At 37.1% G+C, this 27,875-nt stretch overlaps 1 protein-coding gene across 4 annotated transcripts; it reads right to left on the bottom strand.

The window, feature by feature from the left end:
• Window positions 1-5,040: 5,040 nt before the first annotated feature.
• LOC121408002 (AKT-interacting protein-like) lies at window positions 5,041-27,859 on the bottom strand. 4 transcript variants are annotated; one of them, XM_041599296.1, is made up of 8 exons: window positions 27,712-27,859; window positions 18,594-18,747; window positions 12,007-12,200; window positions 11,018-11,082; window positions 10,162-10,262; window positions 7,517-7,704; window positions 6,992-7,160; window positions 5,044-5,747 (listed from the first exon to the last, which is right to left on the bottom strand). In XM_041599296.1, exons 2-8 carry the CDS (start codon window positions 18,618-18,620, stop codon window positions 5,655-5,657), a joined length of 837 nt encoding a protein of 278 aa, XP_041455230.1. In that variant the 5' UTR covers window positions 18,621-18,747; window positions 27,712-27,859; the 3' UTR covers window positions 5,044-5,654. The 4 variants fall into 4 exon arrangements, with proteins under 4 accessions (XP_041455228.1, XP_041455230.1, XP_041455229.1 ...); XM_041599295.1 differs by having other exon boundaries at window positions 18,594-18,752; XM_041599294.1 differs by lacking the exons at window positions 18,594-18,747; window positions 27,712-27,859 and adding an exon at window positions 14,200-14,753 and having other exon boundaries at window positions 5,041-5,747.
• Between the last annotated feature and the right edge of the window lie 16 nt (window positions 27,860-27,875).

The raw sequence follows: 27,875 nt of genomic DNA on the forward strand, positions 1-27,875 counted from the left end.
TCAAAGGGAAAGTTGTTCACAAGTGACATCACACATCCTTGTCACATTGCCAATAGGAGGATCTCCATAGCATTAGTGATTGCAATATTCAAATGCTTATAACTTTCTCATTATTTGTCTGATTTTTCTCAAACTTTCTTTGTTCTTATTCTTTGATTTTTGTTTCGACACAAACCTACTTGTTCCAAAGGTTTCATTTCCCTTTAACTTTGGCAAGGTTAAGCTAAATTAAATTCAGAGAGACCAATACAATATATTGTAGTAGATTGATGGAACTTCCCTTTCCTCCTTTTTCGTCCCAGTCGACCCCAATGCAGGTACTTCTCAAATGCAACTTTTATTATATGGATTTATTATGTACTCATGCAATATCTAATGTATTACATTGTAAATATTAAAGTTTGTTATATTGACTGTATGATGCAAATTACATAAATGAATGAGACAATAAAATCATGATTTCATTTCTTAAATATTTATTGACTCCATGAAACATTGCACACAAAAATAATATACAATATATTCAATTCAATTAACGATGTATTAAAAATAAATCTGCACACTGAATAATCTTTGCAGAAAATGCTAGTCTACAAATGTGAATGACATCCATATTTTGTAAGCATGTGAGAAAAATAAGCAATTGAAACTTTATGCATTGTCTTCATTTTACAATTATCCTTAGGGTACATGTATTCAGATCTCTGAAACCAACTGCACTCCTCTGTTGCATCTTGAGGATGTAAACCTAACCATCAAAAATACTGGATACATGAGAATACAGGGTGGTAAGTCTCCCCCCCCAAAAAAAAAATGGAAAACCATAGAAAATAACTTGTGGGGAGGGGGGGGCAAAAATTGCCCAAATTTCTCTGCCAGTCTGCAGGAATAAACTCAACAAACATGGGTACTACAAGGGTAGAGACTCTAAGGCATACCAGGGGTCTGTTGTAACTTTGCCACTATGACAAATACCATGGTAACCTTGATTTTGATTGGCTGCTGAGCCCTGTTGCCATGGTAGTTGCAGAATGGTAAAAGTAAAACAGTTGCAACTTTTTATGATACGAGCCCCAGAAGGGGATCCTCCCATCTGGAACCTCAACATATAGAAAAGTAGACTCGCTATGATTGTGCACAAATAGTCTACAAATGTAGACCCACATCTGCAGTGTGTGTACCACAGCTGATTCAGGGAGTCTGCATAGCAGACTAGGTCTACTGTAGCTACAGATGAAATGGCTCGCTTCGCTCACCCCTTTTAGGCTGGTTTGGTTTGCTTCGCAAACCAGTAGCAGATCCCACCTCACGAGCCATTCAGAGTCTGCATAGCAGACTAGTGCACAAATGCCCACAATTCAATGAAGAATCAAAAGTTGGGCCTAATCTAGATCCACAGCCTCTAGTACTATTATCTATTGGACCTATTTTGCAATGCATGAGTTACAATCCATCAACAAATAGCATATATTACAAGATGATATTGAAATATACATGAATATCTTTGTTAGAAATCCCGAAGTCAACATTACTACCAAAGAAAACTCCGTAACCGGTTGCTCTACATTCAAAGTAAGTCCATGAGAATTACATGTAGATTAATGGGCACACAACACACAATTTCAGACAATATAAAGATGCAATGTGAGTATTAAAGATAGAGACAAACCACACCTAATTCATATTTACATCAATACAACAAAGATCTCACCTGTTTCCAGGAAAATGCACTCACCTAACATGCAGATTGCTATAAACAACAAAATTACATGTACTGTACATTTAGAAAGCTCTTTTCTTAAATGTATTGAAAAATTATGTACACCATAACAAGATATACATATTTCCATATCTCAGAAAGCAAAAAATATATAGTTTCATATTTGTATGCATCGACATGTATACATATATGTACACATGAATATACCCAAATTGTTCATTTAAATGATGATCTTATTCCGAAATATTTGGTACATTGTAATAAATTAACAAGATCAAGATGATATCTACAGTGTAAGGCTATTCATAATGATAAACAGTATTCATACGAGTATAAATTTTGGAAAGAAAAATATAGCACACAATCATATCTACACCATTCCAATGCTACAAATATTTTTTTTATCTGAAGAAAAGGGTAGCAATGCCTCATTGTTCATTTTAACTATCAAATTTTACTTCAGTTCATTTAAAAGGAGATAAGCAATGGGGGATACATAAGTACAGACCTGTTTTATTATATTTCAGATATTTCTGTTCACTTTCTAGCTTGAATGCTAATATAATAATAAAAAAACCATATTTGAATGATAAAATAAGGTAAGTACAATTCAGAACTCAAAGTGCCATACACTATATTAATTTAATAATTGAGTTCTGTGTAATACAACAAATGAGAAGAGAATCCACAAAATATTCAAATTTGTTTGAGACTGGGAAAATATCTAAACCTGGCCTTGATTGAACATCAATAATTGCACAATATCAAGTCTATTTATAAGTGCTTACTCAATGTATTTGATCTTTCATTACTACTGCACTGAATATATATTTTTCATAATGCGCACAAGTTGCAAACTTGTGATGTCACAGATTTGTGTTAATCCTGAGAGATTGGTTTCGTTAAGAACATTTCTCTTTCAAAGTGATTACAAATCTCATTGAAATATTCCAGTTTTCCTCAGGGCTGGTACTTTCCTTGGAAATTAAGGTATTTCCTGCCCAGGAGGGAAATACTGGGCAAAAACTTGCAAATGCTGGGAAGTACTTTAATAGGGAAATGCTATAATATGCTTGAGAAATACCTGGGCAATACCGGAAAATATTCAAGAAGAATATTTTGTAGTATTCCCCTGCATATTGAGGGAGTAATTACTGGTTCTTATTCCCAGTATTTCCTACTCCTGCCAACCCTGGTCTTCCTGGGATTTCAGTCTTAGTTACTGATTAATATTTAATCTTCCCTGCAATTTAGATTCATCAATCAGTTGAAGATTTCTAACATTTTTTTATTCCCACTAGCAACTATTTTGTATTTCTTTAATAGGAAAAGAATTTATGACCTATAAGCCTGTAATGAAAATTAATATTGGTGGTGCAAGTATTGTGAAACACACAAATTGTCAAAATGATGTAGGAGGGATACTGTCAAATTGGTTTGGTTCAAGAAAAAACTGCGACCATGGATAAGCATACAGGTGTGTAGAGCAAGTACACAATGGCTTCTTCCTACACACTGTGTATGGCCACCATGCAGCATATGACTGATCTACAACCCGATTATGTAATAACATAACTGTTGAGGAGAAGATTCAATCATAGCACAAACTAGAGTCCAAAGTTCTGAGATGTCAAATGAATACTTTATGGCTATTTCTTCCCCATTCCTGATTACTATGCCAATTAGAAATTAGAATACAACATGTATAATTGCAGGATAAGTAATTTTTAGCATACTGACCGAGGTTTATATAAGAGTAAATGAAGAATTCCTAGAAATCGTAAGCCACCTCACCAAAAGTCAGTCACATATTTTTTGTTGGAATCCTGCAAGCGGCCTTTCATTACCAATCCACACATTTCATCAGAGATGAAGTAATTGGGAATGTTGCAATGAAAAGACATATAGTGCCCGTATAGCGGGACCAGTATAAGTGTATGATACGTATGTGCCACAGTTGAGACCCCCAGCCTAAATTTCTGTTCCAGAGCATCACCAATTAAGAAAGCCATAGAAATTGCTGTTTTCCCCGTTCCTGAGACCTTCAAATTTGTGATTTCTTGTTCCAATGCACGCCAATTACAAGCTACTCAGCCGGTTAGAGTGGTAAGCTCAAACAGCACAGAGCCATAGCGTCGGGTCCCTGAAGCTCCCCATGCCAAAAAAAGCTAGCGATAGCTCGAAATGAATCTAGCAAGACGCGCGTGCGCCTACGATCTAATGAGTTCCGGAGACCCCCGTTTTTTGTGTAGTCAGTTCCAGAGCATTGTATTTTCAGCAATTATAGATCCAATAGGGTTCTGGAGACCCCAGTTTGAAGACCAATTTTTAGTTCCAGAGCCCCCATTTTTTTTACTTTGATGCGGCACATAAGTATCATGTTATAATTTGAGTACCCGCCCCCCCTGGTAGCGAGATTGCTGCTTAAAGATGCAGCACAGACAATTTGCCTATTAGAAGGACCTTCATAGACTACAAAGTTATACATAGCTTTTCTTAGTTGTTAAATTGCTAGTGCTACTGTAATTGGAGTCTAGTCAAAATACAGGGAGGTGTGCACATGCCCACATAAACTTAGAAAGAGGGGTACATTTACATAAACACAGCAACAAATCTATCATACATTAGGCAAGCATTGGTGAATTCATTTCTCAACCAAAAGGCACAAAGATTGAATGTAATTCTCTTCTAAAATCTATTATACTCTAAATGCAGCAATCAACAATCGAAGTGCGACAAAAATACAACTAGCAAGGAGTTCAAAGTGAGGCCTTTCCAACGAATCATTCATTAGTATTTAAAGGACAAGTCCACCCTAACAAACTCTTGATTTGAATAAAAAGAGAAAAATTCAACAAGCATAACACTGAAAATTTCATCAAAAATCGGATGTAAAATAAGAAAATTATGGCATTATAAAATTTCGCTTCATTTCACAAAAGAGTTATATGCACATCTCGGTCGGTATGCAGATGAGGAACTGATGAAATCACTCACTCACTATTTCTTTTGTATTTTATTATGTGAAATATTTTTATTGTCATTCCTCCCTGAACACTTGGGATTCCATTTTTTTTAACATTTTGTGCTTCAGGCAAGGAGGTCCTAATCGTCAAATTCGTAAAAATTGACATATTGTATAATTCAAACAATAAAAAAAACAAAAGAAATAGTGAGTGAGAGACATCATCGACTCTCTCATTTGGATGTAACTGGCTGGTTCATACAACTATTTTGTTAAATATAAACGACACTTTGAAATGTCATAACTTTCTTATTTTACATCCGATTTTGATGAAATTTTCAGCATTGTGCTTGTCTGATTTTTCTCTTTTGATTCAAATCAACAATTTTCTGAGGTGGACTTGACCTTTAAAGTCTCCAACCACAGGTAAATTGTTTTAACATTCTAAAATATTGGTATGTTATTTTCAAACCTTCACCGATAAACATGTCTCTAATTTATCTCTGCCCCTCTTGAAGCAGTATTCCCCCTTAATGTTAATATACATGTATATATGGGGAATCCTATCAAGTTTGGTCTAATACCCATTTAGCATAATTCTCACAAAATATAATGCCATGTTGGCCAAATTTCCACTTGATCTACTAATTATTTCTTACTTTGTCAAATGAAAATTTGGTTTCTGAAAACAGTTCATCAAACCATATAGACTTAAGTGGTATTAGACCAAAGGGAATAAGGGATGTTAGACAAAATTTGTCAAGCTTAACTGTAAATGAGACAAAATATCATTAGGCTAAATGGCAATTAGACCATGTGGGATTAGACCAAACAGGAAGTAGACATAGCGGAAGTAGACCATTTGGCAATTTACCAAAACAACAACAATAAAAATCCAAGAACTTGAGATTTCACTGACATACTACATGTAAATTGGCATCATATCAAGGTTTGAGGGTTACAGTACAATCAGTCTTTGCTGAATATCTGAATATTTCCCGGTTTAACCCACGATAGACCCGAGGTCTGCGCATTCTTATTCACACCGTCTTCTTGGGGGATCTGAAATGAAATATGGAAAGAAAAATAAGAAGATTATTTAAATAGTGGTATTAATAGTAATGTCGGGCTCCTGTAACATAAAATGCAGTGACTGATCATAGGGCTCATCGTTACGATTGATCATACACAATAATCAATATAATCATTCATAGTAATCAGCCTCGTGATCAATTGCTATTAAAACCTTTACGTTATGGGGCCAGCACTTGTGAAGGAGTATCAAAATTTGAATATAAGATATGAAGAGAGGGACAAGATAGAATGATAAAAGTAAAGAGAGAGAGAATTATTGGTCAGAGTGAGAATAAGAAAGAGAGCAAGTTAGTGATAAAACAGAGGTAAAAGAGGGTATTAAAGAGAATGGTGAGAAAGCTGATTGTCGATTTGTCTACTATCATTTAGTCTACCATCAGTTCGTCCACTCACCACATGGTCTACTTTCATTTAGTCAAATGCCATTCCGTCTAATAACCAGTTGGTCCCATGGCCACAGTCCATATACCATTTGGTCCGATTGAACTCGGTGTTAAATTTTGCAAAATGAATAAAAATGAAATAGATATTAGACCAACTGGTAATGAGACGAAATGGTCATAGACAAAATGGTCATTAGACAAAGTGATGATTGGACCAAATGGTTGATAGATGAAATGTTGATGGACAGAATGGCAATGGACAGAATGTCATTTGACTAAATGAAAGTAGACCGTGTGGTGAGTGGACGAGTTGGCATTAGAGGAATTGACAATTTACTAACGTGTACTGTAGCAAAGCAAACAACAGTTCCGTGCACTTAATATGCAAATGCGCGATCAGCCAAACCGTTGTATCTGCACTGCATTGACTTTGCAAGTGAAAGAGCGATACAACATTTTGACTGATTGCACGTATTGAAATCACGGTCAGAGATGTTGTATCTCCTATGGCGTTTTTTTTAAGGGAAAAATCTAAACGGCTCAAACCAAAGTTACAAGCATGTAGCTCTTTTGTGAAATTATCTCTCATTATCATTCCACCTCTGCATAACTTAAAACTTAATACTACTCTTACGCCAACAAAACTGACTCCAGACTGATCAAAGCTATAATGTCATTTAGAATGCCAGTCACCAGTCTGTTCAGAGTCAATTTCTATGGTGTAACGGAAGCACAAATGAGGACTGGTAACTAAAAATGTACCATTATAAATCAAGAACTTCAAATACTGTAGTAAGATGATCTAATGCCTACCCCATGTTCCTATACCTTAGGCGTTGTGATGGTACGTAACGTCTCTCCGTGTTTGCTCTCGTCCCAGCGACTGAACTTGATAGCGTGTGGGTCGTCCGAGTATGGAGGGTCGTAACGTTTCATCTTGCTCAGCTCCACCGTGTCAAACACTCTTGACTTGAACATGTCTGTGTCCTCTTCATATCTGTAATGCCATGAAGTCATGAAAGAAAGTCAGAGTTACGTGATGTTTTTCATTCATATATTCATTTCAAATCTTTTCTGTATGAGAATGTACATGTAATTACATGGTGAATGTTGTAATACATTGTTACAAAATATCATTTATATAATTATCATCAGTATTGACATCATCATTATCATGATAATCATCACTCCTTTACTAACACAAAATCATCATTTTACTTTCTTTATTAATATTATCATTATTATTATCATACTAACGAAATTTCAATTATCCTAATGGAATTTGAATCAAATTTTAATTGAGTTGCTTACAACGTAATGGAATTTGAATCAAATTTTAATTGAGTTGCTTACAACGTTGCGGCTTCCTGGTTGAGCGGTGACTTGGTGTCTATCTTGTAGAAAACCCGCCTGGCGTACAGCAGTACTTGCCACAGATGGTTGACATTGCGTTTCCACTTGGTAAAGGCCCTCTTGACATCTAGTTCTCCACTAATTGGGTCTATTATGGGATGGAATATTGCTGGATGGAATATTAATCTCTGGAAGATAATAAGAAGAAATAAAAATATTGGGGGATCCTGACATGTAGTTTTGATATAGATTTAAATGCCAATTGGTCAGACCTGCTTTTTTGGGCAATTACATGTAACTACGGTATGTAATTCATTTTAAGGTCATGCCATGTCCTGGCCGTTAATATACGGATAATTTCTTTTTTCTCCAAATGTGTCAAGATGCACATGAAGTACATTACTGTAAAGTGATTTAACTGTTCAAAAAGTCTACAGTGGTTTGGGAGTGTCTCAAGAGGAAGATGATGTACAGCAGGCGGAACAGATGAGAGATGGATTATCAGCATGTATAGCGAACACTGCATAACAACAGAACCTCTTCTGGGCAAGATCCTGGTAAATCAATTAATGACAGGATGCGACTATTGTGTTTGATCAAATCCACTACTCAACCACAACTAAAACACCACTAATCAACGCTGTAATCTACCATTCTACAACGTATACACTGCCATTCCTGCATATATAGGATGGCTGGATCATAATAAAGGCATGGAATGGTTATGTGACATCAAAACCACTACTTTTTCCATACTAATCCAAACAAAACCCAGATTTTTGTATATACCAAATGAACACTACTCAATAAACAGGTAAACGACAATGGTTTTTAATAGTAGTGTCCCACTGCAAATGTGTAAAATTTGGGTCTGCCTTGGAACACAGCAATGTTGCACTTGATAACTGTGACAGCTGCTCCAATAAGCCAGTTCGGAGTCCCATTCTGCACATGATCAAAAGGTCATTTGTACTAAAGTGACATGGCGGTTTACTATTTAAAGGACAAGTCCAACCCAACAAAAACTTGATTTGAATAAAAGGAGAAAAATTCAACAAGCATAACACTGAAAATTTCATCAAAATCGGATGTAAAATAAGAAAGTTATGACATTTCAAAGTTTTGCTTATTTTTTAAAAAATAGTTATATGAACGAGCCAGTTACATCAAAATGAGAGAGTCGATGATGTCACTCACTCACTATTTCTTTTGTTTTTTATTGTTCGAAATATGAAATATTTTGATTTTCTCGTCATTGTCATGTGAAATGAAGTTTCATTCCTCCCTGAACACGTGGAATTCCATTATTTTAACATTTCGTGCTTCAGGCAAGGAGGTCCTAATCATCAAATTCGTAAAAATTGAAATATTGTATAATTCAAACAATAAAAAACAAAAGAAATAGTGAGTGAGTGACATCATCGACTCTCTCATTTGGATGTAACTGGCTCGTTCATATAACTATTTTTTTAAAAATAAGCAAAACTTTGAAATGTCATAACTTTGTTATTTTACATCCGATTTTGATGAAATTTTCAGCATTGTGCTTGTCTGATTTTTCTCTATTGATTCAAATCAATATTTTTCTGAGGTGGACTTGACCTTTAATGAGATAAGCACTAACTTCGATGTCTTGGTTAGTCATATATTCTTTTGAATTGGGTTTTTCATTAGATCCACAAAACGCAACGATGCGTCAAGCCGTCAACTATAGTGACTCGTATTTCACAGTTGGCCAAGTACATTGTTATAAGAACATGCTATTGCATTCGAAGTAGAAATGCAACAAACCTTCATAGAGAGTCCATTGTTGTGCTATTCTAGTCACATGATCTATGCATTTTCTGCATCCTACTATGTAGGGCATGCTTAAATAATATCTTGCTTTGAAATCTGCCTATCATAATGAAAGAAATGATAGGTCAATTGACCAAACATGACCATGACGTAACTCTGAACTGGTCTATTGTTGAGCTCCTGCAAGCTAATTACCATATAGTGCATGCTTATACAATGTAATTGTCATATTATGTCAAATACCAGAAAATATATATAGGACTTCTTTTGAGAATTAAAAATTTCAGAGATTGTCTAATCTACTACAGAAATTATAAAGCTACTGATACCTACGTTTAATATAACGAACAGCAAATAGGCATGAGTGCGATGGTACATTTTGCATGAGGTGAAAGAAAGATGCTCTATTCAATGAGGCATAGAAATCTCATACATTGCATAAATAAAAATATTCACTATTTGTGCTGTACAACACAGAAATCTTCAAGAATACCTCATTCTTCCAATGTTAATGAATGAAAATAAAGGAAGAATTCACATATCAATAAGCAATATACCTGACCAGCATGCGTAGCTAGCAGTGATTCAAGAGCAAATCATCTCTGCAGCAGCAGCGCACATTCAGCGTTGCACCTACATTGAACTTTATTGTGACATCACCTATTAGACCATTGTAATTTATCGACAGCACATGCGCAACAGTACAAATTTTTCCCATTCAGCCTCCCACTCGCTTGCTTACAAGCTAAGTAGGAGTTGTACAATATTTCCAAATCCAGGGCATGCACTAAACGGTATATTTAATAAATGTATGACATATTGGTTTTGATATACCGTAATGGACTTACAGGGCAATCACCATCTGGATAGTTTTCTGGAATGAGAAGATCAAATTTGAAGACACCTTCCTGGTAGAGACCTTGTCTGATGAATAACACACCAAACCAATCTACAAACAAATCACAAAATGAAACATTTATCATTCTAGAAGGCTTTAGATTTCACAACATACCCCAGAGTGCAATAACCTCTCTCATTAACATTACAATCTTCTCCTTATTTATGTAGACTATAGTCCACCTCACACTGTACAATCTGACTACAACTAGATTTTTTTTTCACAAACAGACTTTGGCATCGAAGAGTTAAGTTCAAAGAAGTAAAATGATCATATTTGAAGTTTGGCATATCAAATCAAAGAGTAAACTCCAAATCAATTTCAAATTGCAGCAAATGATGACACCATTATGATTTGGATTTCAATTTGCTGTAGTTATTGCTACAGGGGAGGGGCTTGAAGTAAGAGTGGAATTTCAAATTTAGTACAGTGTGTACCTAGACCACTATTTGTATCTTTGATCATTAAGATATTGAAGGTTGTATTGTTCATATTCCAATTCAAATTTGACTGTGAGGTGTGTGGTAGGCTTTGGATGAGAAATGAAATGTTTGTTTTCACAATGACAACTTATTTTGTTCTTATGGTAAATCTGTTTTCATATTTTTTTTTAACTCTGCATGGTTTTAGCAATTAGAAATAAAGGCGGGAGAGCTTAACATTGATATCCCAAATTTTGTGTGAACTCATGTCCATCAATGCTAAAAAAATATAGTAAGCAGAAGAATAGATGCAGTGGGGTCTAGAAAAGTGTTTGGCAAAATAAATTTGAAAATTATACTGTTGCAAATTTCGAGTATACTTACGGAGTGGTGATTTAGCCGATGGTATGACATATACGCCCGGTAACTTTTGTTTGTGAAGTTGGTTACTAAACGATGAGAACAAAAGAAAAAAGCACAGTGAATAGAAGTGTATGCAGATTCATAGATGTTATGGAAAGGCGTATATGAATTCCTCTTAACGAGAGATGCAATTCAGTTAAAATATAAAGAAAAGTGTTATTTACACATATTGCATGCAATAAGAAAGGTAGGAATCCAGAGAAATTTTAAAACAAAGGCATGAATTAATACTGTAAGATATCAGTTTCTATCAAAATTACGAAATACTGTTCATATTGAAATAATCTTCCCTCAGTTACTCAAAAATGAAGCTACTTCGAAAAGAATATCTCTGCAAACAGCTTAGAGTGAAAAACAAAACAAATGAATACATACTGTATTTTTATACCTATTTCTTTTCTTACATCAATTTTTTTCTTCAAGTGTTCAAATTAATGCATTAAATTCAATTAAAAGAGAAGAAAGCCAAATTAGAAATTAGAGTAATGTTGAATAGTTCCAGAAAATAGGGAAAATGCATGACACATACATGTAATACATACTCTTTTGAAATATTTTGGAATAAATATCATATTTCATTTTTGACAGATTTTCAATCAAATACAGCTCATGCTTAGATCACAAAAAGTTTTCAGCAATGACTGTTTTAAATGTTTAAAGGAGTCAAAACATCTATAGCAATATTGGAGAGAAAATTGAAGTACTTTGTATATTTCATGAAATGAAATATAAGAAAAACAGTGTGTTACATCATTAGCTAGTTTTATGAATGTACAGAACATGAAACTTTAAATTATAATAACTTTCTTATATTACATCTGATATTAAGAAATTTTTCATTGTTCTGCTTCCTTAATTTTGCTTTATTTCTTCAAGCCAATTTGTTGGGATCTTACAGAAATTAATTTCCTATCCATACATAGTACTTCTAAAGTGGAGCAATTGCTTACTATTCTGCTAACAAGGCATATTCTAAGAAGAACTGTCCATACGCTGCAGACATGTTACTGTTGTGTCCTTGGGGTGGGAGAGCAGAGGTTGGTCTGGGTGGGGTCATTGCTCCATCCTGAGGGGGAACCTGGGGTAGCTGTTTCTTGCTCCCCTGTCTCGACAGGCCTCGCTTATCAGCATCACCAGCACCCTCCTAAAATGGGTATAGATAAAAAAAAAGAGATGTCAGGGATAAAGGACAGAAAGAACACAATTAATGCTGATCATACACAAACAATACATTATCACATGACAGATGTCATGCCCATTACCCACTTAAATCTGGTATACTGCCATCAATGCACGTATACATGTATGTAGGCCTACATGTTTAGATTGTCTGTATAAAGGTACACAAAGTTAAGGAAGCATCATAATGATATCAGGACAGTATACTTCCTGTTTCCATGAAACAATATACCATATTTAACAAATATTTCAAACGAAAGTTTGAAGGGGAAGTCTACCTTGTACATGTATACAAGCAGAAAATGAGAGAAACATACATGTCCAATGGCAAAATACACTAAAAATAACATAGTTATGGATTTTCTTTTTATTATAATTGTGTCAGCTACATGTAACATGTTTACACTATGTCCTATACATGTAATATCAAGTCCATTTTATAAACAAGTGGAATGCCTCTTGCTGTCTCACCTGCATCACGCGGTTCAATATAGCAGCAGTGCTGACTTTGAAAACTACTCTAACTCGCACAAGATGTTTAGTTATTCTTGGTTACTCTTATGTCCACTGTATATGAACTAGACCAATAAACTTACAGAGATATGATGGTTATTCAACAAAAAACCCAAACATGGCCAAAGTTCATTAACCTTACATGACCTTTGACCTTGATCATGTGACCTGAAACTCGCACAGGATGGTCAGTGATACATGTACTTGATTACTCTTATGTCCAAGTTTCATGAATCAGATCCATAAACTTTCAAAGTTATGATGGTAATTCAACAGATACACCCAATTCGGCCAAAGTTCATTGACCTTTGACCTTGGTCATGTGACCTGAAATGCGCACAGGATGTTCAGTGATACTTGATTACTCTTATAACCAAGTTTAAGGAACTAGACCAATAAACTTTCAAAGTTATGATGGTAATTCAACAGATACCCCCATTCGGCCAAAGTTCATTGACCCTAAATGACCTTTGACCTTAATCATGAGACCTGAACTTTGCACAAAATGTTCAGTGATGCTTGATTACTATTATGTCCAAGTTTCATGAATCAGATCCATAAACTTTCAAAGATATGATGGGAATTCAACAGATACCCCCAATTCGGCCAAAGTTCATTGACCCTAAATGACCTTTGACCTAGGTCATGTGACATGAAACTCTAATAGGATGTTCAGTAATACTTGATTAACCTTATGGCCAAGTTTCATGAACTAGGTCCATATACTTTCTAAGTTATGATGACATTTCAAAACCTTAACCTCAGGTTAAGATTTCGATGTTGATTCCCCCAACATGGTCTAAGTTCATTGACCCTAAATGACCTTTGACCTTGGTCATGTGACATGAAACTCTAATAGGATGTTCAGTAATACTTGATTAACCTTATGGCCAAGTTTCATGAACTAGGTCCATATACTCTTTCTGAGTTATGATGTCATTTCAAAAACTTAACCTCAGGTTAAGATTTGATGTTGACGCCGCCGCCGCCGTCGGAAAAGCAGCGCCTATAGTCTCACTCTGCTATGCAGGTGAGACAAAAATCGTGAATGCTTTCATTTTACATTCAATAGTAGGCCTATAATCTTACACATTACACCTTACTTCATTCATATTTCGATGAAAAAAAAGACATTTCCAACCATTGGAAAGGGCATTAGGGCACTTCATGAAATGTATATGATGGAACTCCTTACATACGACATATTTTTCATTCACAACTAATATGTATGGTATTCTTTGATGGGGTTTTATGCTCCTAGTGTAGAGATCTGGGAAGAAAGATGGTCACATTCCAGTGATTCCACTCATGGATAATATTTCCAGTATCTTTACGATACCTCCTGCCATAAATGTAGGGCCTGCGGGAAGAGCAGCTTTATAATGTGTCTACCCCAAGTAAAGCATTATAATTTCTAAAAATTATAAAATATCATTTATAACGAGCCTTACCATATCATACATCTTGTCAAGATACTGTGCATTTCCCATTTCAAATCTTTACAACCGGATCACTTTAGACTGTTTCAATATTCCTTTTTATCAATTCGTGTATTTTCTCTTCCACAAAACACACACTGTACACGTATGTTCCAAAATTCCAATCCTACAGCTGAATGATATCAAACATGAACAATAAGTCTGCTCTAAATTTTGAAAAAACAGATGATGCCTGCCTTCAAAATGTTCTTTCATCTGAAGACTCTGATACAAACACAATATTCAAAGTCAGCTACATTGTCTGTAGTTCTTCGATCACAATTCACATCCGTTAACTTGAAGGTCTGTTGTATTAAAAGCTCACACGAATGATATTATCAACAATTCAGGGCATGATTCTTTTGATTTCCTGCTCATCTCAAGGCATACAAAATACACTTCAAAGTGTTGCTTAATAATTTATCCACGCGTTAATAAAAACATATACTAGAGAACACTTTCATCTCAACAAGAAAGCTAACTGCACAGTAAGAAATCAGGAAGTTTCAGAAGGTAGATCAGCAATGATATACTTGAAAACAGCCACTATTGAAAATTTACTGGTAGGTCATATCGCCTTTCTTGGTCCTCTGTCTGTTTATTAACATAACTTGCCTTCCCTCTCGACTTTTATAGTACTAAATTAGTTAAATGGCGATTTTCCCTATCGCCCTATATTTGACAGCACAACACATTCAAGGAGATACTAGGCAATCATCAACAACTTCAAGAAAATATCAAAACAAGCAACCGAGCTGGTTTTATGCAGTAATTGTTGTAAGGTTTGGAAATGGAGTCAGAAAGTTTGATGAACATTATAGGACACATCCTCCCTGGAAATACACAGGAAACTTGTAATAAGTCACAGGTCTCTTGGCGAAGTTGGCGGTGGTTCAACTTAAATTGGCTTGTAAACATAATTAAAGGTGGTTGTCACTCCATTTCCATAATTAACACATTTTTAATTGCATACAAATACAATTAATGAATGAACCCATGGATGGATAATGCAAACTCATACATTTCAGCCATTTTGCTGTGCAGTAATTAAATAAATAAACCATAAATAGATGAATGAATGAATGAATGAATGAATGAATGAATAAATGAATGAATAAGTAAATAAATAATAATCAATCAATTAATAAATTAATCAATCAGTCAATGCAATGATACAGTATGTTCATGCATATTTGCATGTAAAGTACATGTAACAAGAAAACAAGTGTCCAAATAAATTAACGTCCCCTAATATTTTAACTTACATTTCAATACCAATGACTTTTTACATACCATATTTCAAACACATTCAACAAATTGATTGTATTTTGACAAAGATACTAAAACAATTAAATTTGAGCTACATACTTACAGGCATACTTTGCTTTCTACAGGATAGGTCTTATGAATAGAAAACTACTGTACACATGTCTTTACTGCAGACAGTACAGGTAAGTGCAAATTGTATAATCTCTGAAAACAACCAAACTTCATCAGCATTGAAATGAAATTCATTAATTTACTTTGGGTTGACTAATCATGCATGACTTCTATTCATTTCATGCACACCTGGTATTCAATTTGATACTAACAAAGTGACTCATACAAAAACAGGATCATTCATACTGCAAGGGAAAACTTTTTCAAAGGTTGCTTGCTAGTATTAAAGCACATGTTCTTGAATACTGTAATCAACAAAATTTCTCTGAGAAAATGTCAGTTTATAATAAGGCAGGGTTCAAACCATTCTGTTATTGTTGCATCAAATCGCTCATTTTCAAAGACAGAGAATTATTCTCAAATACATCTTCTGAGCAATTCAGGTATCGGTTCACAAAATTAGAAGTTACATGTATTCATATCAATTATTGTTTACATACATGTGATTTTTAATTTTTCAAATTGGTTTTCCAGCAGTTAGAAACTTCTCCTTGACCCCGTTCTCATTACGCTTCTAAAACTAGTTTACTTGAAAGCAGTTTAAAAGATCGCTTTGCTAGCGTTCACATTTGATAACCGAAAGTAGTTTTCAAAATCACTTCACCTAAAGCGATCTTGTTTCTATGGGAACGCTCTCACCGGGGTGACACGTTTCACGTGAAATTAAAAAGCACAGTGTAGGCATTCTACACTTGTCGTGTGGAGTAGCGCGCTCAAGATGTGCAAAGAATGCTTCTCGAAGAAAAGTTGTGTCCTCATGCTAAAACCGGTTTAACGAGGCAAAGCGATCTTGAATACATCGCGAGGTGGTTTTCTGAACAGGTTTGGAAGATCGCTTCCAAGATCACTTCGACCATCTCATTACAAGTTAAACTAGTTTCCACTAAACTAGTTTTCAGGAAGGTAGTGACAACGGTGTCATATTCAATGTAAATGGGCCTAGGCTGCAGTGAGATATTTGCTGGAGTGCACCCACTCACTGTTTGTTTAACAATATTTTCTGTTTGTTTTTACGGTGTCATCTCTATCTCTCTCGCTCTCTCTCGAATAAATTCTCCCATGGCTCCTCTGTAAAATGCACTTCTTTCCCATTGCTTCATATATAATTTGAATTACATATGATTTACTATAAAATACAATAGTTGGATATATATACATACACTGTTCCACTGAAATAATGAAAAACTTTAGGTGATAACTTTGTAACTGCTTGTCTGATTTTCATTAAATTTTGAGTGTTTTATTTGTCTAATTTTACCTTATCTGTTCTAAATAATTTTTTTCAGCCTGGAGCTGGAGTACCACTTTAATTGCCAAGTGCTAACTATAAATGAACCTAATTTTGCCTTCACCTGTTTTTAGTATTAAAAAATCTTTGTCAATGGCTAGGTACATGTATTTTGCTCATGTTTGATTTTAAGAAGTACAGCTGCAATTACAAAAGCCTTAGAGATTTTCAAATTTCATAGACATTTTACTAAAATAGAAACAAGATGAAAAGTACATAAGGGGGGTCTATCCTCACATCATGAAGGCTGCTATTCATAATGGAAGAAGAGAGTCAAAATTCATTACAAGGAAGAGTATCTATTCATTATACATGTAGGAAGGGACATCAAAAAGTTCAAAATTCAGAATTGTACAAGAGACCAACCATTAATAATGGGAAAAAATGTTGCTACATGTAATCTAATAACAATCCCTCATATTACAATTTTAAGGTTCCTACTCCAATAATAAAAACTCATCAGAATAGTGACCTTCTCAAATTATGAATAGTGTAGTTACTATTTTGGGGGATTATGACTCACAATTATACGACCGTCATTCTTCATGATTAGTATCTTTTAATTAGAGAACCTCAGTGCATATTATAATTAGAATGAAACCTTTGGAGCAAGTAGGCGTGTGTCAAAACAGAAAAATCAAAGAATAAGAACAAAGAAAGTTTGAAAAAAATCGGACAAATAGTGAGAAAGTTATGAGCATTTGAATATTGCAATCTCTAATGCTATGGAGATCCTCCCATTGGCAACACGGCAAGGATGTGTGATGTCACACATGAACAACTTTCCCTTTGATGTAGGACTATGAAATACGCTGAAAATGTGTCTTTGCTTTTTCGTAAATACAAACTCTTTATCCATGATGTATTCTTTAAAAATCTGTATTACATGCCCCCCTATAGAAAGAATACATGTTCTACTGATAGATGTAATAAAAGAGGCAATTTAAGTGAAATATATACTTAAGTAATGGGGAGAGTTGTTCAAGAGTGACATCACACATCTTTGTCGCATTGCCAATGTGAGGATCTCCATAGCATTAGTAATCGCAATATTCAAAAGCTCATAACTTTCTCATTATTTGTCCGATTTTTCTCAAACTTTCGTTGATCCGTTTCTTTGATTTTTCTGTTTTCACACAAGCTATCTTGGTCCAAAGGTTTCATTCTCCTTTAACATCTTCTTTAATCTATAAATAAAAATCCTGATTTGGGATAATCGAATGCAGCCGTGATGATCAATTCATGTCATAGCATGTGAACATCATTTCATATTAAACAGACAATTGGAAACACCTATCATTCATCACTAGATATGAACAGTGACCCCCTTTCCTTTTTATAACCAGCAGACCAGCTTCGACATTGTAAAAACTTACAAACTCGTACAAGTTAAAGGTGCTACGAGTAGCAGGCATTATAACGACCAGGCTGCCCCCTTGATTAAATCAAACATTTATACTACATGCAAATAGGATATCTTGAAAATACATGTACATCCATATAAAACAAAACAATATGAAAAATAATCAATTCAAGAGGAGCATAACATAGTATGTACATTATTAGAGCAGGCTGCTCTGTTTTTCACATAATAGTCATGGAGGGGTGGGGGGCAAAAAAAAAAAGCAGTGACACAAACCTTGCCCTTGTTGGCTTCTGAAGTCATTCTGAGACTGATATCCCTTTCTCATGTACGTCACATTCAGATAGACCAAAAGAAGAAGTAGATGAGGTAGATGATCACAGACAGAACATCAGAATCCCATTCCAGCACTCCTTCCAGGAAAATATAGCTACACATAAAAAAGAAACAGGTAGTGTCAGATTAGAGAACTACACTGCACTGGCTGGTTGATGTAGAGGCACAAGTTCAAATCCCATGCTTCTCAACTTTTCAGGCTAAATTTGTTAAACTACCTTTCTTATTTTTCATTCTATTTTGATGAAATTTTCAGTGTTATGCTTGTTGGATTTCTCTATTTCTATTCAAATCAACCATTTGAGTGGACTTGTCCTTTAAAGAGATATCAAAGGTAGCACACCCCTTTCCCCATAGACGCTGTAATTAAGCGCATTTGATGAGTGAGCCACCACCATTACAAGTGCTATGGCTATGGGAGTCTTCCATCTGTGTAGGACTGAGATAAATCAGAAAATGTTTAAAAACTCCTCCAAAACAGCAGATATTTCAGTCTACAGTTACATGTACACTAACCCAGAGAACAGACCGGGTGCCCAGAGTTCCAGCAAACCAATGGATTTTCTTGATGCAGAGGTACCACAGATGTATGATGGTGGTCCCCAAGTCTGAGCACCTAACAATTCGAGTTGAGTTAAGATTTAACATGAATTTCTTTTTTTTTCACAAAATCTTTCAGTTGATAATGTTCCTTACATCATTATGAGTTAGTGTGCCAAAAACTTGAAAATATATGATTTTCTTGAAAAAAAACCCTCGGGCAGTCATTTTCAGATTGAACAAAAAATGGTGCCCCATGTCTTCGCACCCATTCACTTTTCTTGCAATTCAGGAATTTGATGAGAAAGGCTGCATTTTGAGGCCATCACATAAAAATGTTCAAAATTCATTATTTTTCCATTATTCTGAGTTGGATCTTTTAATGAATATCTGTCTTTGTATTGCATGTGTAAAGCTCGTGCTCGTTGCGTATCTTCTTAGAACCGCGCACATACACATGCGCCCAGACAAGGGGGACTGCACAGACTTGGGGGAACTTACCATAAGTGTTCCAAAATCTCAAGAAAATTTGGGAGAAATATACAATTTTCTTTGTAAAATCTTGGCCAGTCATTTTCAGATAAAACAAAAAAGTGGTGCCTAATGTTCATTCACTTTACACACAATTCAGGGATTTTGATGAGAAAGGCGGCATTTGAGGCCGTCACATGAAATGCCAAAATTTCAATATTTTTCTATACCATTTTGAATCAGACTTTCTAGTCTAAAAAATCTTACAAATATCTGTTTACGAATTGCAGGTGTAAAGTTTGTGGTTGTTGCATACCTTCTTCCACAAGAGGAACCACGCAGCTCTGCAGATTACAAGTGTGCGCAGACAGGACGGGTTTAACTGGCAAGCGCAAGGCGAGGGGACTGCGCAGACTTAACTGTGTTACAGTACTAATTAAGTTGACGTATTGGGGACACCTGATGCCGATGCCTGAAAATTTTCAATTTAAATATTTTCATTCATTCAAAATGTAACATGATCAAACATATTTGCACAGTCAGTATACCCAGTTGATTTGTGTCTGGGAGGATCAATTTCATAAAGCCATTTGAAAAAAATTACAAAATTGTGCAAAGCGAACTTTCATCAATTTTTGGTACAAAATTTTTGGTAGGAAATACTACAGAAAGCAAAATAGAAGATGATTACAACTATTGAATCAATAACATTTTTGCGTATGATGGTGGTCCCAAAGTCTGTGCGCCTAACGATTACGAGTTAAGATTAAACATGAACTTCTTTTTATTTCACAAAATCTTTCTCTTAATAATGCTTCTTCTAATTATCACGAGTATTTGTACCAAATTAAATATGAAATACAGGAATTGCTTTGAAAAAACCTCGGGCCGTCATTTTCAGAATGAAAAAGAATGGTACCCCATCCCATGTCTGCGCACCCATTCACTTTATAAGGGGATCCAAAAGTACAGACAGGAATAACCAGAAATCAGACAGGAATTAAAACGAAAACACCTTTAATCTAGCAACATTAATCTCTGAAGATCACGGTAAGTCACTTGGCGAGAAGCTTCCATTTTGCAGTCGCCCCCGACCCCGATCACACAGACGATCATCTCGGTATCGGTTGACAATAACAGTGACAATCCTTACACTCTCCCCCACCAAAATACCCCTTGGGTATTTTTTTTTTTTTTTTTAACTCTGATGCACAAAACAGCTCGAACAAGAATATATGAAGAAATTTTTCCAAAAAAAAAGAGCCAAAAGTGCTAACACCAGCACAGCTTAATGTGTCAGAGTGCTCAAAACTTCGAAGAGCAACAGTCCTAAATACAAAACAACAAAACAAACAAGTGTCAAATTGTTATAACTCCATATTCTTCACCAAAGAAAAACACTGGCGTAAAGAAACTGTAATTTGTTGGGTTTGTTTTCCTTTTGTTTCAGTTTTTTTTTCCTTTGAAGGTGTGGGTGCATATGTATATAAATTCGCAAATCCAACCAATACATGTATATAATAAAAAATGAATCTTTCACGATATCATTCACAAGCACAGTCCAGATAGTTAACTGAAGCTGGACAAGTAGCACAGCATTAATAAGCTCAACAAAATGCATGAAGAAATCACATCATGTGATGAGAATTTTGTCTTTTAGAATGGTCCAAGACTTTATGGTACACATCTTGAGTCGTTAATAGGGTTCACAACTTCACAAAGGTAACTTTCCAGCAAAACGTGCGTATTATCAAGGTCCGTGGTTGAATATGAGTGTTTCAATATAAATCTATCATTGTTCAAATCCAATCCGGAAATACGGGTTGCTATCCAAATCAATTCAAGTCTGCTCTTGATCCAGTCATGAAAACAAATGATCCAAACATATAAGTTCATGATCCCACTGAATTGTACGGCTCACAAAACTGTTCAAAAAGTGGAAAAACAAAGTTTGAAGGAATTAGCACCTCTTTAGTTGGTCAACATGAACAATGCGTGTCACTTTATTGTTGGCTTCATTGCAGACGAGAAAGTTGACTGGGGTCAGTTTCTCCTGGATGCGAAACGGCCCAGTCCACCGAGGCGCCAGTTTGGCTGAGAAGTTTTTCTTTGCATTTGACAGAGGGTAAGTCTTAACCATGACTTTGTCTCCTTCAGCTATGCGGCACGCATCACGACCCTGGTCATAATATTGCTTGGAGCTGTTGATCGTTTTCTGACGATTGTTTGAGATCTCCTCTTGTGTTGGAATGTCCCTGCTTCGTTCCACCTGCAGGCGATTAGTCAAAGGTGAAGCTAAGCGTCGTCCAAACATTACCACTGATGGTTCCACCCCAAGAGTGTCATGGCTACTGCTGTTGAGGGCAAATGCAAACTCTGCAAGATGAATGTCCCATTGGCGATGATCAGTTTCAGAGTAAGCTTGGAGCATTGCCTTGATGTTACGGTTCACCCTTTCTACCCAGTTGGTTTGGGGGTGATAGGGTGTGATGAAGATCTGCTCAATCCCCCAAGACTCACAGACAGCATTCAAAGCCTTGCTCCTGAACTGGGGACCGTTGTCTGACAACAAGGCTTTTGGAGGTCCATACCTGCAAAACAGTTCCCTCACTAGAGTAGCAGCCATCGACTGGCTGCTAGCTGACTTCAAGGGTAGAATCTCTACGAACTTAGAGAAGTGGTCGACAGCCACCAAGATGTACTCATGTCCAGCATATGACTTTGGGAGAGGTCCCATGAGATCCACACCAACTTTCTCCCATGGTCCAAATGAGGTAGTAGACAACATTTTCCCCTGACGTCGTTGGTAAGAGGGTTTGGTTTTAAGGCAAACTTTACAACCGCGGATGAAGCTTCTCACCGATCGTGACATACCGTTCCACCAAATATTCATGGACTTCAACCTTTCAAGAGTCTTCCTTCTCCCAAGATGCCCTGCTGTGGGCTTGCAATGACACTCGGCTAATACAGCACTCTGAAGTGATTTAGGGATAACCAAACACTCATCCTTATACAACACTCTATCTTTCAAATTGAAAGCCGTACTCGTCTGATTCACATCTCCATTATTCTCCTGCTTCTCAATCCTTTGAATCATTAGTAAGAGCATAGGGTCATTCCTCTGAGCTCTAAAAACAGAAGCCTTTGTCAATTCCGAGGAAACTGCAATTCCTTCACTGATTCGTGACTGATTTGCACAAGATGGGCAGGAGTATCTTTTGAGATCTTTAGCTTCCTGTGGGTCAATATGAACACATACTTGGTGATACCACTTATCACAATCATCACATTCTATCCAGTCAACCACCTTATCATCTGGGATAGTACAATCACTAGCTGCACAATACTCCTCCTCTTGACTTTCATGATCATTGTTAACGAAAGTCTTACTAACAACTCCCACCATGGGGGCAACCTCTGCCTTATGGATCCTAGAGAGTGCATCTGGCACATGTTTTCCTGGCCTGTATATGACTTGGAATCTGAAATCCTGAAGCCTCAGGATCCAGCGGGCCAGCCGGCCATTCTGTTTTTTCTTTCTGAACAACCAGCACAAAGCTTGGTGATCAGTTATCACCCGACATTCTCTACCCTCTACGTATGGCCTCCACTTCTCAAGGGCCCACACTACGGCCAGGCACTCTTTCTCTGTTGTACTGTAATTTCTCTCTGCGGCAGAGAGAGAGCGACTTGCATATGCGATTGTTCGCGTACCAGACTGTTGACATTGTGTGAGGATCGCACCAATGCCCACATCGCTGGCATCGGTGTGTACAGAAAACCTGGAGTACTCATCAGGATATCCCAATATTGGCTCTGTTAGGAGTCTTTCCTTCAGAGTCTGAAATGCACTAACGCAACCAGCTGTCCAATTCCAAGAAACTCCTTTCTTCTTGAGCTCGTTAAGGGGTGCAGCGAGATCCGAGAAACCAGGAATGAATTTCTGATACCACCCCACCATCCCAAGAAACCTCTCTAATTCCTTAACTGACACTGGCTGGGGATAGTTGACAATGGTGGATACTTTATCAGGATCCATCTTCAGACCATCTGCACTGACAACATGGCCAAGATATTTCATTTCTCCACAGGCGAACTCACATTTGTCAGCATTCACGGTCAGTCCCGCTTCACGTAAGCGACCAAATATCTCGCGAAGGTCATAGAGATGTTGTTCCACATCACGAGAAAAGCACACAATGTCGTCTAAGTAGACGTAGCAATTACGCCCTATCAGTCCTTCAAGTACCTTAGACATTAACCTCTGAAAACTCGCAGGACCATTCAAAACACCAAAAGGGAGGACCTTGAAGTGAAAAAGACCCCTATGGCAAACAAAGGCAGTTTTTTCCATATCCTCACTCTCAACTCTCATCTGCCAGTATCCACTGCGTAGATCTAGTGATGAGAACACCGAGGCTCCATGCAGGGAGCTCAAAATGTCATCAACGGTAGGCATAGGAAAAGCATCAACCTTTGTCACTTTGTTCAATTTCCTGTAGTCTACACACATCCTATATTTCCCATTCTTCTTTGGGACCATAACTACAGGAGCTGCCCATGGCGAGTCAGAGGGTTCAATCTTACCCAGCTGAAGAAGCCTATCTATCTCCTCATCAAGGGCTTGCCTCTTTTCAGGGCTAAGCTTGTAGGGATGAGCACGGACGGGAGCGGCCTCCCCAACATCAATTCTGTGGGTAGCCACATCTGTATGACCAGGCTCTTCATCAAATACATCCGGAAAATCCAGGAAAATCTGATTTAACTTCTCTTGCTCTACTTCATTCATATCAAGCTTTTCTAACTTCCCTTTAGCTCCAGAATGACCGTCAGTTTCGTCTCTGACCGGTGACACATCAGTTACTCCATCCAAGGAAAACTTGACTGGCCGTTCATCGGCTGCAGTGCTACTGGTGCTAAAACTACCACTTCCAAAATCGATGACAAGCTTCACCTTTTCGGCAAAATCTACACCTAGTAGAACAGGTACTGGCAGTTTGTTAACTACGTGAAAAACAACGTTTGCACTGCTGCCTCCTAGACCAACTTGGAGAGACGCTAAACCTTCAGGCACTAACTCAGTCTCATTTATCATGCCTAACACTCCATCTGATTCACTTACAAGCTGCACACCTAGGTCATTACACAGATCAGAGGTAATCAAGGACACTGCTGATCCTGAGTCCAACAGGGCTCTAGTCTTTGTGACTTTGTCAGCTGGACCTTCAATAACAACCTCTGCTGTTGTTACATCACCTTTGTTCCATGAGATAAAATTGCATCTCTGTGGTGATATCTGATCTGGGCCTTGTGCAGCCAAGTGTTGAGGCTCGACTCCTGGGGGTACAGGACAGTTAGCAATCCTGTGCCCGAGCTGACCACACCGATAACAAGGACCATTAAAGTACCTACGCCCGGTTGATGCATTGCCTGTACCTGCCCGTCTCCGTGTGGAGGAGTCACCTCCAGAACCAGAATTTGAAACATTCGCTCCTCTCTGAATAACCAACTCATCTGCCTTGCGAGCTAGTACAATAAGAGATGTGGCTTGAATTTCTCTCAGTTTCAGCCGCAGCACCTCATCTGACACCCTTTCTAGAAACTGGTCAATCATAATCAAATTCAATCCCCTTCCAACTTCGGGCATCTCTACCATTTTGTTGGGTACCTCTATCCATTTTAAGAAGTAATCTTGCAATTTATTTGCAAATTCTTCATATGTCTCACTTGTTTTCTTATGTTCAGTTTTAAACTTTATGCGGTATGCCTCAGGGGTGAGGTGGTAGCGCCTCTTGATTGCTAGAACAACCTCATCATAGTCCTCTTGCTCCTTTGCACTGAGGGCATGGAAAGCCTGTTGGGCCCGTCCCGTAAGGTATGGTTCTAACAATCTTGGCCAATCACTCTTAGGCTTTCCTGTCTGGAGGACAAGTCGCTCAAATGTGCTCAGGTAGCACACAATATCATCATCACTACTTAGCTGATGTAGTCCCTTCAAGGGTGGATCAGTTTGTACAGAACTTTTGAGTGCAGCTGACAGTAGAGATTGGCAAAGTTTTTCAGTTTCCTGATAATGGGACTTCTCCATGTGCTTCATGACCTCCAAGAGGTCTTGCATACCCACACCAGCACCTTGAGGCTCATCCTCAACCAGCTTTGGCAGATCGCACAAGCATGCAATACGTTCTTGTTTAGTTTTGACACTACTGATATCTATGTGATTTAGTTCACACAAATGTGCTATGTGCTCGGCAGTGAACCGGCTGAGGTACGCTGATCGGTCCGTCATGTTCAAGTATGTTTACTTATAATTGATGGTCTTTTTATTATTACTATTATTTATTATTATTGGACCTACTTTTATTTTTATTATTATTACTATTTAATGAGCCAATACCTTGATGGAAGGTTTACATGTATTTCGCGTTTCTTAATTACTTGCAGCCTATTCCTTTTCTATTTCATTCTAGGTCTATCTCCTTGTTCATTTATTTATTCATTAACACTAGACTAGATCTACATATAATAATTTATTTTCCCGCTTGATTTTATTTATTTATTTATTTTTTTTAATTCTTTTTATTTATTTATTTATTTTTTTTTTTTTTTTACAAATTCATTTAGATTTTTTCTTTTTGTTTCCAGGGCCTATATACAAGAGTCCAACGACCATCGGTCACACGTAGATCAATGAAATGGCCTTAAATTCCATGAACATCCACTTCAAGTTCAACTGTCAAACCCAATCAACAACAAGAATAGCGAGGACAACCTCACTCAGCCAACCAAGCTTGAGATTCAGACCATGAACTAATAAGTAATATCTGTATCGACTACTCTGTATTCGGGAAAGCCATCCCAATCGAACTGAGTCTGAGCTGAAACATACACTACAAAATGACAAACTCAATCCTGAACTGAATTTTCAGAAACTTATCTGTCTTTGACATGTCATTTTCCACTATTAAATTCTCAACTAGGCCTACTCCAAAAAAACAGCATCAAGTTCATGCCGTATCAAATGCGAATTCACTACATGTATATAGGGCAGCTCACACACAAAACAATACATGGGCACACATAAATTTCGTGAAGCGGTTAACTCACTTGCAAGGTACGGTACGTAGCATTTTCAGGCAGGAAAACCCTTAGATTTCTTCGATTCCATAGCACAATGACCCTGCTCGCAGCGCCACTATAAGGGGATCCAAAAGTACAGACAGGAATAACCAGAAATCAGACAGGAATTAAAACGAAAACACCTTTAATCTAGCAACATTAATCTCTGAAGATCACGGTAAGTCACTTGGCGAGAAGCTTCCATTTTGCAGTCGCCCCCGACCCCGATCACACAGACGATCATCTCGGTATCGGTTGACAATAACAGTGACAATCCTTACAACTTTGCACATGATTCAGGTGTTTTGATGAGAAAGGCAACTTTTGAGGCTGTCACATGAAATGCCCAAAATTCATTATTTTTCCATCATTTTGAATCATTTTAAAAAAATGAATATATGTGGTGCATGTGTAAATTTTGTGCTCGTTGCCTTATCTTCTCTTACTAGAATAGTGCAGGGATACGCATGTGCGCAGAAAAGGCAGACTGCGCAGAGGAGATCATTTGGGTGTGGATACGACCCACACGAACAACAACGGGCCTGAGGGAACTTGCCATAATCAAAGGACCAACGACAAAACAAAGGCTTCAAAAATAAAAGTGTCCGAATACCCGACCCCCCCCCCCCATCCTAACATTTGGCCTTTTGAGTATTGGGCTGACCGAGTCCATGGAGTCCAAGGAGCTCAACCACCGCTAAGCCAGGCCATGAAGGTGGGGGAGTCCATGGCCATGGGGAGCGGAGGCTGAGCTCAATTTGCACTCTCACTCAGCAGGACAGCAGCTCAGTCTTAACTGCACTGCACTGCACTCTCGTCTCATCATCAGCACTCTCTCTCTGGACGCGACATTCACTTCACTTCAGTCTCATCTCAGACTCAGTTAACTGAATAACTCCATAGCATGAGCTCCAGTCGCAGCCTTTACCTTTAACTCGTTCAATATAATGTTAATTCTTGAAATTTCCTTCACATGAGATCAGAGTCTAGGTCCAGAATCCAAATGAGAAATAATCGTACGAAGTCCCGCATTCCGTGAACAAATTAAATACACCCATACAAAATTTGAAAACATTATTGGGTACGAATGGG

Source organism: Lytechinus variegatus, chromosome 2, assembly GCF_018143015.1.
Source record: "Lytechinus variegatus isolate NC3 chromosome 2, Lvar_3.0, whole genome shotgun sequence".
In the NCBI taxonomy this organism is placed as follows: Eukaryota; Metazoa; Echinodermata; class Echinoidea; order Temnopleuroida; family Toxopneustidae; genus Lytechinus; species Lytechinus variegatus.

Bases quoted from the DNA above. Each gene is read 5' to 3' on its own strand.
- LOC121408002 (XM_041599294.1), bottom strand. From the start codon at position 14,238: ATGGGAAATGCACAGTATCTTGACAAGATGTATGATATG. The intron at 11,083-12,006 runs GTAAGCAATTGC...CTCATCGTTTAG, and splicing joins TATGCCTTGTTAGCAGAATA to TAACCAACTTCACAAACAAA. The intron at 7,161-7,516 runs GTAAGCAACTCA...ATGGCATTACAG, and splicing joins AACCAGGAAGCCGCAACGTT to ATATGAAGAGGACACAGACA.